The following is a 12,270-nucleotide window of genomic DNA, read 5'->3' as shown; positions in this document are numbered from 1 at the left end:
TGTTCCGGCTAAGTTTTTGGACTCTGAATCCTGCCTGCTCCCGTTCATCTCGTTCGTCGGGGCTCGTCTGGTATGGCTCAGGAGCTAGCTAAGCTCCTGAGCCTGCCTCTTCGTAGCTTGGGCTGCGGAGAGCTATTTTTCTAGCTTCACCACCTTCATCTTCTTCCTAGTTTATTTTGAAACCTCGGTATCCGTTCCGACTTCGTGCTACAGTGAAGCACAGTGCTAAATAGTGCATGTTACTGTAGCACGAAGCCGAAGCCCCATTAGCCTAGACCATGCCAAAGAGGACCGTAATATAGGCACAAGTCATCAAATGGTTATTCGTCAATTATCCAAAGAAAAAAAAATGAAAGAAAAGGTCATCCGTCCAAAACGTGTCTCGCAAGACAAATCCCGTGATTACTCCTCGGCGGCACGGCATCAACTTGGACAAAGAAAGGTGCGGCGAAGAGGGAGTGAGGACCCCTAACTTCACTCACAACCACAACATCATGAAATAGTGCAACTCTAAAGATGGCAGACTACATAGAGCAACCCCTAATTTTGCTACTTCAACCCCTTTTATATCTGCGCACGATGATACACGCCATAAATAGAAGAAAACCAATGAGCACGTGGAGTTAGGACATGTATATCTTCCAAGTCATACACCATTGTTGTCGCTATTTTGTTAAGGAGCCTCTACCTGATCACCACGGTCCAGGTAACCTGTTGCGATCCTCCTGTACATTGATCCATGTCCCCATGATCTACCAGGGCACTTTCACTTCAAGTCCTCCCTTTTCTCTTAGTGCAGTTAGGTGTTTGAGACCGGAGAGGAGGCGCTATGGGGGGCGGGAAGGACAACCATGATCCCTCAGGCGCGGACAAGGGATTCCATGGAGGGTACCCAGGTGGATACGGCCAATACCCTGCCGGTTACCCTACTCCACCAAGTGCATATCCTCATGGACAAGGGTATCCGGTCCCACCTGGTGGGTACCCGCCTCAAGGTGGCTACCCTCAATCTGGTGGGTACCCACCTCAAGGTGGCTACCCTCAATCTGGTGGATACCCGCCATCGCATGGTGCTTACCCGCCGGGTGCATATCCTCCAAGTGGATATCCCCATCAACCCGGCTATCCTAGTCATGGTCCACCAATGTCTGGTATGCCATATCTTGTAATATGTGTTTATTGTTTTGTTCATTTAACTACTTTGATATTGCTACGTGTAATAGGATTGCAATTTATTTGTAAGTTTATTTTAAAAATCTTCCACATTTATAATAATGATAAGACACACCTCAAATAATGTGAAGTTTCAAAAAAGAATGTAATGAAATAATCACCAGCGAGTGCAAGGATCAAAGATGCACCCCTTGTTTACTTCACTCCCAACTCCCAACTTTGGCACTATGCAAAAAGAAGATTCCCCATCACATCAAACTTGCGGTACATGTATGGAGTACTAAATGTAGATGAAATTAAAAACTAATCGCACAGTTTTGTTGTACTTTGCGAGACGAATCTTTTGAGCCTAATTAGTCAATGTTTGGACAATAATTCACAAATACAAACGAAACGCTACAGTGTTGCTACAGTAATTTGGCACCTCCCAATTTGGCCAAGTAAACAAGGGCGCAATCTACTAATTCGAAAAAAACCCTCTTACCCAGGTCACGGTGCTATGTACGGAGGAGGCCACGGCGCAGGGGGCTCTGCAGGCTACGGCGCGGTGATCGCCGGAGGTGCCGCGGCTGCAGCTGCAGCGTACGGAGCTCACAAGATATCCCACGGCCACGGAGGCGGCTACGGGATGCACGGCCACCACGGCAAGTTCAAACATGGCAAGTTCAAGCACGGCAAGTTTGGCAAGCACAAGAAAATGTACGGTAAGCACAAGAAGATGTTCGGGCGCAAGTGGAAGTGAAGAGGGTGTGAAACTAAGCCGCAGCTATAGCAAAACCTTGGCCATGAGATTTTGGACTGGCAAATGTTAAAGTTTGTTTGTGTTATTTTAAATACATCATTTTTCTCGTTTGATGCTGGATCTCATTTCAAGCAGCGAAAGTGTCAAATGATATACATAGGCTCATTCTAGTCTGTATCCATTTCAATTTTTCACCGGAAAGAAACCACAAGTTTCAGAAATACATACAAAGTTTGTCCAAGCAGCCATACGTGTCTAGATGACCAAAGAGGGCTTACGATTTTACACAAACTAACAGATAGAAAAAACAACACCTAAAAAAGGAATAAATGTTACCTGAGATTAGCTACTTGAACAGATAAAATAAGGCGCCTAATAAGATTGTGACACCCGACCCAACATGAATATGGTCCGATAGTGGCCCATGAGCGCAGGTGCACATATTTAGTACCACCTTACTAGTTGAGCAAAATGGAACCAACTTATAAGCATTTGTTCACCGGCTATAGCACCTCTAGGTTAACCCTTGTACAAAGCAACGATGAAAGTGTAAAGAGGATGCTATGTGTACGCGTGCCCGCTTCTCGGAAGGGCTGGGCTCCATCCTACAAGGATGAGTTGTAATAAACCTGAATACTGGCTGCGACCAACAAATTTTGTTCGCGAGTTGATCGAGATTTTCATCAGGTTAACTCAGAACCTTAGCGACTTGTCGTAGCGGTTGGACTCGGGCTGCGACCAACAAATTTTGTTCATGTTGCGGGCGAGACTGTTCTGTTCGTGAGCTTGTGCTTTTACTACTGCTACCGCATCCGTGGTGATCGAGCTGCAAGGGAAGGAGGAGGTGGAGGAGCATGAGCGCATGATGTGGGTGGCGAGGGACTCGGGCTGCGACCAAGGGTGGCAAGGCGATCGGTGACAAGGACGCGTCATCCCAGGATACTAGCACGCCGATGCGTGCATCAGATCGCCTCTAGAAGCGCAAGCTCGGCACACGCCGTTACGTTCCGCCTCACTTTGCGGTTGACGATATAAAGCTCTTGCTGGCCACCACCTTCTCTCTTCATTCCGAACAAAACATGATGTTGGAAGCTGCAAGGCAATCGGTGACAAGGGCGCGCCGTCCCAGGATGCTAGCGCGCCGATGCGTGCACCAGATCGCCTCTAGAAGCGCAAGCTCGGCACACGCCGCTAAGTTCCACCTCACTTTGCGGTTGACGATATAAAGTTCTTGCTGGCCACCACCTTCTCTCTTCATTCCGAACAAAACATGACGTTGGAAGCTCCTAGTCAATTTGGCTAAGGGATTGCTAGAAAAAGTAATGAAGGAGAAGGTCCTAAAATCCTCGATGCCGACCTAGATTTTCAAGATTGGATGCACATAAATAATATAAAAAAATTTATACTCCATCAGATTCTAAATACAAGTCATTGTAATATGTTTGAACAATATATCATATAAAAAACTTTTATTATTTTTTCTCATGATTTATGTGCATTATTGCACAAATATTATGTTTAAGATTAAATTGAAATTATGGCCATTATTAAGAGAAAACAAGTCATGAAAAATGTGAGTTCTTGTACATATTTATGGTACAATAATTTGAAATTAGAAGTAGAAAGATTTTAGATATAAACTGCAAGTCAAACTGTATATGATGTTGTTGACGCCAGATTTCGTCACTAGTAAAATCGGCGCCAAGAAGAGAGGAAATTGGAAAAACACAGTTGGGAATCGGTCGAATGGTGCTACAGTACGAGATCGACCGATGACTTCTGCCTCGCTTCGGGTCGAGTGTGCCGGGTTCCCAATCGGTTGCCTCTTGCCGATAAGGAATCGGCCGATTAGGAGGTTGGGTTAATTGGGCCTGTATGGGCTTGGAAAGGAATAGAAGGATAAGGGGGAGATCAGCCCATGAAGCGTATAATAACCAACCTAGCACGAATCGTGCTTGTAGATATTCGTTTTCTATTTGAATTAGGGATAGAATTCTAGTCAGTTAAGGAGTCATCTGTACGGGGCTATAAATAGCTACTTTTGTGAATCTGTAATCATAATCAACAAATCAATACAACAAACCACTTTTTCCTCGTACTTACTTTCAAGCAGGCGACTTCGCCAATACTTTTCTCTTTTTCACGAGTTCGTGCGGGTTGGCAGGACTGCATCAGCTTGATCTCCGGCCGATTCTGTAAGTTCCGCTTATCGAGTAATATCTAAGCTTTAACTTCGGGCGTATCGCTGTTGTTTCGTTTAGATTTATTCACTAGTTATCGATATTTACTAGAATCATAGGTTTTACCTGTCTTTCTAGTTTTATCACCAGTTATCCAGCTAGGAATCGGTAGTTTCGACTTTCTTCACGTTCTGCTATTAAATTCATCTATTTTTATATTGCCGATTAGATCTGTTCCTAGTGTTGTTATCATAGCGTTGTGTCGATTACTTTAGTAGTTTTCCATCTACAAGGCTACAGTGATCGGCTGCCTTATAGCCGATTTCTTTATTACTGCAAATCGGCCGATTCGCTGATAAGCTCTCTCGAGATCGGAAACTTAGCCGATCGTGATTTCTGAACCTGACACGTATTCTTCCTTGCCAATCAACAGGTCAGATTGGCTGGCACGCCGCGCGAACCGCACCAGGGCAATCACCCGAACAGGAGTTAAGCAGATTCTCCCGGGTCGTGTGTCAGATGCTGGGGATTCGGTTGACCGATTTCTAGCGTCAACAGATGTATACTATCCAACTTCTCAAAGCTAATCATGTGTTTGTAGCTTATTTTAATGGTTACATCATGAGCACCTAAAATATCTATCATGGTGATTTTTCCCACCCTATGATTTAAAATGTTGCATAACATATTTTTTGATATTTTGTGAGCATAAAGACTATTTTTTTAATAGTTGAGATAATTTGTAACAACATATTATTTAAAATATTAGAAACTATACATTTCAGTGCTGCATGCAATGCTTGATAATATTGTACAGTCATACTTAATATATCATCACTTCATCTTCTCCCTTCAACACATTCGTCGTAGATAAAAAAATATTGTGCCTACACATTGGTGCTGCAGCATACAAACTGCAATTATTGGATAAAAGCATTATGTATTTTGTTTTTCACATCCCACAGTTGACTTTTGAAGGAGAATCATACCATTCCTCAGGTAGTCAGGTGTGAGTGAGAGTGCAATTACCCGAAGCTTCCAATTTAGGAATGCTTGTATGTACATCATATACTATTATCAAGTTGGTTGCTTAAGAACAAGCAACAATCCTAGAGACGTGAGATTTGATGTGTACTCCAAACTTGATAAAGACAGAACAAAGGAAAGTCATGAAAAAAAGGATGCATTCGAGAAGGGGGCTTGTTGTTTGTTATCTATAGAGTATGTTTTTTCACCTCTCCGCTCTCCACGGGTTCAACTCTCTTCTTGTCAGTCGTGTTCTTTCCCTCCACACGGGTTCAACTCTCTTCTTGTCACTCTTCGTGTTCTGTCGCCCCCCCCCCCCCCCCCCCCCCCCCCCCCCCCCCCGGTCCTGCTGTGCGAAATGGAGCACCCAAACCCTATGTTATGGTACACTCGCCTCGCCGGGGGCACGCCTGGAGGCGCAGCTCCCGGCCCCGCAGGACACCCACGCGCGCGGAGGAGGACGTGATGGACTCGCTCGTGCCGGCTACGCCTCGCCGGGGGCACGCTCGAAGGCGGAGCTCCCAGCCTCGCAGGACACCCTCGCGGAGGAGGTCAGTTCGGCCTCGCTGGGGACACGTATGGCGGAAGCCTCCGCGGCCTCGCCGGGAGCCCTCGTCGAGGAGGTCTCGGTCTCCGGGAACCTGCGCTGAGGTCTCCGCGAGCTCGCCCGGGTTCGTTGGGAGGCTTGGCGGAAAAGGGGAGTTGATCGAGCATGGTGATTCTGGGCTCCATCAGCCCGGAGACCGATATCGTGAGCGCCTCGAGCTCTCTGCAACTCCGGATCTTAAGGTCCAGGAGGTTCGGACTCCTCAGCTCCAGCGAACCCTCTGGTCCACGTCGTACATCGTCAGCTCCACGAGCGTGCTGGTCTCGAGGACGAGCTCCTTCGTCCGAGCATGCTTGAACCTAACGACCCAGAGGCGCAGCTTCCGCAGGCGCGGGCAGCACGCCGATGACAGGAGGCGGCCAAGGAGGTCACCAGTGTCATCTGCGATCTCTAAGCATTCGAGCGCGAGGTCCGTGAGTGACGTGAACACCACGGCGGAGGGAAGCCGGACCCTGGCGAGGGCTAGAAACAAACGCATGGTCTCCAACTTTGTGGAGCTGGGAAAGTCGGCGAGATCTACCACCGGCTCGCCGCCGTCGTCTTCCTGGTCGTTGTCTAGCCTCTCCTTCCCAAGCACGCGCACCACAACGGAGAAAGACGTCACGCCGTGCGGCACGGCGTACCGAATTCATACCACCCCTCCGCCGCTCCGGCGGACGACGGCGCGAGGGGCGGCTTGCCGCGCGCGCTGCACAAGTCCAGCGAGATCCCCAGGTACTCCATGGCAGAGTCGTCTGTTCGAGCTCGCATCGCGAGGACATTGTTGACGAAGGCGATGAATCGTCTAGCTAGCGCCGCGGGGTAGCTGGAAGTCTGAAACCCTGGCCCCGAGTGGAAGTGGAGGGCGGGGACGCGCGTCCGGAGGCAGCGCCACCGCCGCGAGAGCGCGCCCGTGCGCACCATCTGCCCGGCGTCGCCCACCAGCCGAGATGCACACGAGCACATCATCGGGAAGAGTGTACTGATGAGATCGACGCCGTCGCCGTGGTCAGTAGCCGGCATGGGGTTCGCTTGCTTCTCCTCGCCCACGTAATCGCTGGACTCCATGGCCCACAGGTTGATCGATAGAGTATAGACTATTGGTGTGCTCTTGATCTATGCCTATGCATGCACAGAACAAGGCGACAAACACAAAAGAGAACAAGTGCAGAACGAAACGTACTACGTCCGGAAAATTCTTTTTATGACGCCCCTCTCCGATCCGTCCAGTTCGTCCAATGCAGTACACCGATCGGCTGGGTTGGGGCTGGTAATTAGACAATGCCCATAAACATTCCCTACACTGAAGAAGCTCGATCGAACACAATTCCTTCTTACCCCTGCTGTATGGCCAGTCAGGTTCATTCGAGTCCCCGGAGATGGATGAGCTAAGTATGAGTTCAGCCCATCAAGTGTGCACCGAGAAGGTGCCAACTTCTGGGATTTTGTACCTTTTGTTTCATCGATTTCTTTTTCCTCCCTGTGTTGCTTCGACGTGCTCACGAGCGTATATGTGAGCGTCGTGTCTGTACTGTATTTTTTTATATTAAAAAAAGATGCCTAGTCAAAGCTGGTCGGGCTGCCCCCCAAATATGTGGAGCAAGGAACGAATTTACAAATTCATTTGATAGTATACATGTGAAGCAACAAATTCAGGGTAATATCATTGCATGCTTTTCATTTCCACGGGCACACAAGATTACAACACGAACGAAGTTGGGTACTAATTAATTGGTTTATAATTGTTGATGAAGCAGAGATGCATGACGTTCACCAGTCCATCCATTTCTCAAGACTCCAAGCACAAACTCACTCAATTTTATGGTCATGGCCTCCACTCGTACGAGTGATCCTCGTTGGAAGCCCACACTCCATCTTCGAGTACCATGTTCAGAAAATAATCTACCCAGCCCTCTATATTGTAGTTATTATATTCACGCTGAATCTTACAATCACCTTCTCAAGATCTGCGGCGCTTTCGAGCAGGGATCGCAAGAACCGGAGTTCACAAACGGTTCCTGTCAATCCCCTAAACTCTGCTCTGATGAGGTTAGATAAAGATATCTCGCTGAAGACCCAGCGGTCTTGATGGTTGCAGACGAAAGCTAAGTTTCCATCAGCATCTTCTGAGAAATATTCATCCTGTTGCAACATGGATATATATGCATGGTTTAGGGCGATGAAAAGACAGGATAAAACCACAGCAATGCCGTCGATTGAGTTTAGTGTAATTGTTGGCCACCTTCTTAATGCATCCAGGAACCTCGTCTAGCTGCAGACATAGGTATCTGAGATTGTTGAATCGTGTGAGGAGACCTGCGACGCCATCTCCAAAGAAATGGCGGTCGCGCATAGTATGAATGTTAACAACCAGAGATGTGACATTCGGATGTTGTGGTATCTTATATGTTATTATGTTAGCTCGCCGCTCCCATAAATCCTGATAACATAAAGGCATAAAACATACAACCGACAAAGAAAACATCGTCAGTAATAGAAATTTGAACCTTAAAAGCTAGACGAACTTTAGGAAGAGCTATATGATACTCCCTCTGTCCCAAATTATATGTCGTCTGTCCTAAATTATAAGTCGTTTTGATTTTTCTAGAGTCATAGTTTTTGCTGTGTATCTAGATATATATACCATACTAAATATATAGCAAAATCTATGAATCTGAAATGTCAAAATGACCTATAATTTGAAACGGAGGAAGTACATGTTAAGATATGTTGATATATCATGGAAAATATTGCAAATTCCATGATACTCATCATCTATATTCAAGTTTAAATAAATAAATATTTATTACTTATTGGATGCTCCTGTATGCTAATCTTCACGATATGTGCTAGAATTTTTTTAAAAAATTCTCATGAAAGTTCACCTTAAACATCATGAAAAAAACAACCTAAAGTAACACCTAATCCTAATCTGAATTGTTAATAGAAATATTAACTTAAGGTACACATCATGTATGGGTAAAGCAATGCCGATACAGATTTTATTTTGTTAAACACAACTCAAAGGTTTAAAAAAGCCAACACATCCAAAGGTGCAATTTAAAGTGGAGAAGATTATGACTATGGATGAAATTGTGTATAGAATAATTGCTAGTAAAAATATATCACAACCGGATAAGAGATAAGTATATATCTGTGTGAATATTGTGTTAGAATATTTAATAAGAGAGAGGAAGGTAGCAATTTGGACTATTAACTACCTCCAATTTTTTATAAATTTCAAATATTTTATATGCCTTCTAAAACTTAGGAGTCTATACAAAAGCACGGGTTAATGGAGTAGTAGTACTGATAGTCGAAAGTGTATGATAGGTACCGTTGGAACGTCAAGATCCACGACAAGGCATGTAGCAGGGGTACAACTCTTCAAGAGGGAGATGCTAGCATCATTGATGGGAAAGTTGCTGTCATAGCGCATATGAGAGACCAAGTTAATCCTGAGGTGTCCCATGCACGGCACGTCCAGGTAGATGCCAACCTCATAGCTGTTGTGAGAGAATGTGAGCTGCTCGAGCCTGGAGGCCGACATCGTGAGCCGCTCGAGCCCATAACAGTACTTAACTTCGAAAGAGCGGAGGTTTGGAGTCCTTAGTTCCAGCGACTCCATCTCCCCCATGTTCCACATCGTCAGCTCCAAGAGTGTGCTGGTCTCGAGCACTAGCTCCTTCGTGCTAGCGTGCTTGAATGTGACGGCGCCCATGAGCAACTTCTGCAGGCGCGGGCAGCACGCCGGCGACAGGAGGCGGCCAAGGAGGTCGCCACTGTCAATCTCTAGCTATTCCAGCGCAAGTTCCGTTAGCGATGTGAATATCACCGAGGTAGAGGGGAGCCGAACTCTGGTGCCGTCTAAAGACAAACGCATGGTCTTCAACTTCGCGGAGCTAGCTAGAAGCTCGTCAAGAGCGATCAAGGGCATATCCTCCTCCTCCTCTTCCTCCTCGACCACCTCACCCTGGTCATCGTCTTCTTCTTCTGGGTAGAACATATCCAGCCACTTTTTTGTCATCGCACTAACTACAAAGGCGAAAGACGTCAATTCGTGCTGCACAGCGTACCGAATCCTTCCCCCGGCGGCCTCGACGACGGTCGTCGCCGCGAGATGCGGCTCGCCGCGCTCATAGTACAAATTAAGGAAGACCATCATCTGCTCCATGCCGGACCCAGCTGGTTGCGCGTGCTGGGCCAGGACATTGTTGACGAAGGCGATGAATCTTTGGGCGTCGCTGGCCCCGAGTCGAAGCGGAGGGCGGGGACGTGCGCCCAGAGGCCGCGCCACCGCCCGCGCGAGCGCGCTCGTGCGCACCACCTGCCTCGCGTCGCCCACCAGCCGGAGGATGCACACGAGCACATCGTTGGGAAGATTGCTGATGAGATCGACGCCGCCGTCGCCGTGGTCAGCATCCGGCATGGGCTTCGCTTGCTTCTCCTCGCCCACGTAATCGCCGGACTCCATGGCCGACAGGTTGATCGCTAGACTATTGGTGCTCTCGAGCGCAAAATATATGCAGAACGAAACGTACTACGTCCGATCCGGACAGTTGGAATAGGAATCAAACAGGATTATTATACATTTATACGTGACCCTCTCCATCCAGTTCGTCCAAATGCAGTCCGATCGGCTCGGTGGGCAGCCTGGTCGGAACTGTTCTTTTAATGGGCTAACTACTAGGCTCACTTTGCTCTGCTTTGATATCTTGGCTGATCTATTTGTCAAAAAAAAAAAGGTCATCTACATATATAGCATCCTGTGCCATTTTTTTTTCTTTCGAGCAAAGTTTACAAAGTTTTCGGGCTCCGAAATGCACTTGTAAGAAATAGCATTATAATGGATTCTCCTTTCTAAAATGTAATATAAAATATTTGCTAGAAAAGGAGTAGTGTAGTGCATCGCATAGCTAGAAAGCATAAGTATAGTAGCGGCAAAAATGGCATGGACTGATAAATTAAAAAATAAATTGTTCAAGTAGATATGAATGCCTGCACATGTTTCTTTATATGCAAATGTACATGGAGCTCTCCAACTCTTGAAGCAAATATCCACCATTTTATGAACACGGCCTCCGTATCATAGGACTCATCATAAGTATCGCGACACTCCGTTAAAATTTCATCTCTGGCACGGCCTCCGCTCATATGACCAATGGCAGTCACTCCATGTTCCGCCGCCAAGTAGCATGTTCTGTAAATCATCTCTCTTCTCCTCTACCGAGTAGTTCGGGTTGAAACTTACAACTACCATCTGAAGTTGCCTCGCACTTGCGAGCACAGATCGAAAAAAATGTAGCTCGCAATCGGTTCCTGTTAGTCCCCTGAACTCTGCTTTTTGGAGGTGAAGAGATGAGATTTCATAGGATTTCCAATGGTCTAGGTGGTCGCAGATGAAATCTGAGCCTAAGCATTGATCATCTGGCTGCAGTAAGAATGTGATCATGATTTAGTGTAATGGTTAAAACAGAGGAGGAAACTAATTAAATCAACCAGTTGGTTAATGTTGGTATGATAAGTTTGCTGCTCACCTTGATGTAGGTGTCGAAGTCAAGACATAGGTACGCGAGATTCCTGAACAATGAAAGTAGTCTTGCTACATAATCTCCAAAGGAATGTCGCTTGAGTGGAGAAATATGAACGTTCAATGATGTGACATGATCAAGATGCGGTATCCTACCTTTGATTATGTCAATGTTGTGCACATCTTCTTTCTGATAAAATGATAGGTAAATAAGCAACCACACAGAAAATTATTGTGAACAAAGTTAAAATTTACACTTTGAAGCTAGGTAAAGTAAGACACTAGGAATAATAAAATTAAATGTCATATGTAAAGCTAGATAGGAGGTAAGTACAGTATAATTCATGTCAATCATATAAGTTGAGAATATTTAGTGAAAAAAAGGGCAACGAGGAAGAAGGGGAAATGGTCATCATATAGATGAAACAGAGGATTCATCAATTATATAAATGCAATCACATAAATGTCAAAATCCAAATCAGTTGTTTCTAAGAAAGAAAGTTCCATTCTAATTATGTGAAACTGGAAGAACCTACCGCTGTCAGCTTAAGGGACACATCAAGGAACCTCGCTGAGGTACAACGCTGCAGGAGGGAAACGTTACTTTCGTGATCATCCGTGGGCCTATGTGCGTACAAGTCAAGCTTGAGCCTCCCCACGGACGACAAGTCCCCGTCGATCAGAACCTGAGAACTGTTTTCCAAGAACATGAGCTCCTCAAGCCTCGGGGCAGAGACCACGAGCACCTCAAGGTCCATGCACTCCTTGACCTCGAGAACCCGAAGGCTGGGAGTCCTCAGCTCGATCAGCGACATGTCGTCCATGTCATCCAGCGTCAGCTCCAGCAGCGAGCTGTTCTCGAGCAGCAGCTCGTTCATCCCAGAAGGCAGCCGGACGAACCACATGCAGAGCTTCTGCAGGCTCGGGCAGCAATCCGACGACAAGAGGCGGGCAAGGAGGTGGCCGCTCCCGGCCGCCACCTTCATGAACTTGATCGTGAGATCCACGAGCGACGCGAACACCACGGCGGAAG

The 12,270-nt window shown here is 46.6% G+C and overlaps 1 protein-coding gene across 1 annotated transcript; it reads left to right on the top strand.

Moving 5' to 3' along the window:
* Positions 1-821: 821 nt before the first annotated feature.
* On the top strand, positions 822-1,915 carry LOC117835864 (uncharacterized). Its single transcript, XM_072291112.1, has 3 exons — positions 822-995; positions 1,032-1,151; positions 1,662-1,915. Exons 1-3 carry the CDS (start codon positions 830-832, stop codon positions 1,913-1,915), a joined length of 540 nt encoding a protein of 179 aa, XP_072147213.1. The 5' UTR covers positions 822-829.
* The last annotated feature ends 10,355 nt before the right edge of the window (positions 1,916-12,270 follow it).

Source organism: Setaria viridis, chromosome 9, assembly GCF_005286985.2.
Source record: "Setaria viridis chromosome 9, Setaria_viridis_v4.0, whole genome shotgun sequence".
In the NCBI taxonomy this organism is placed as follows: Eukaryota; Viridiplantae; Streptophyta; class Magnoliopsida; order Poales; family Poaceae; genus Setaria; species Setaria viridis.
Note: the sequence above shows the minus strand (reverse complement) of the source record. Positions and strands in the feature narration are given on the sequence as shown.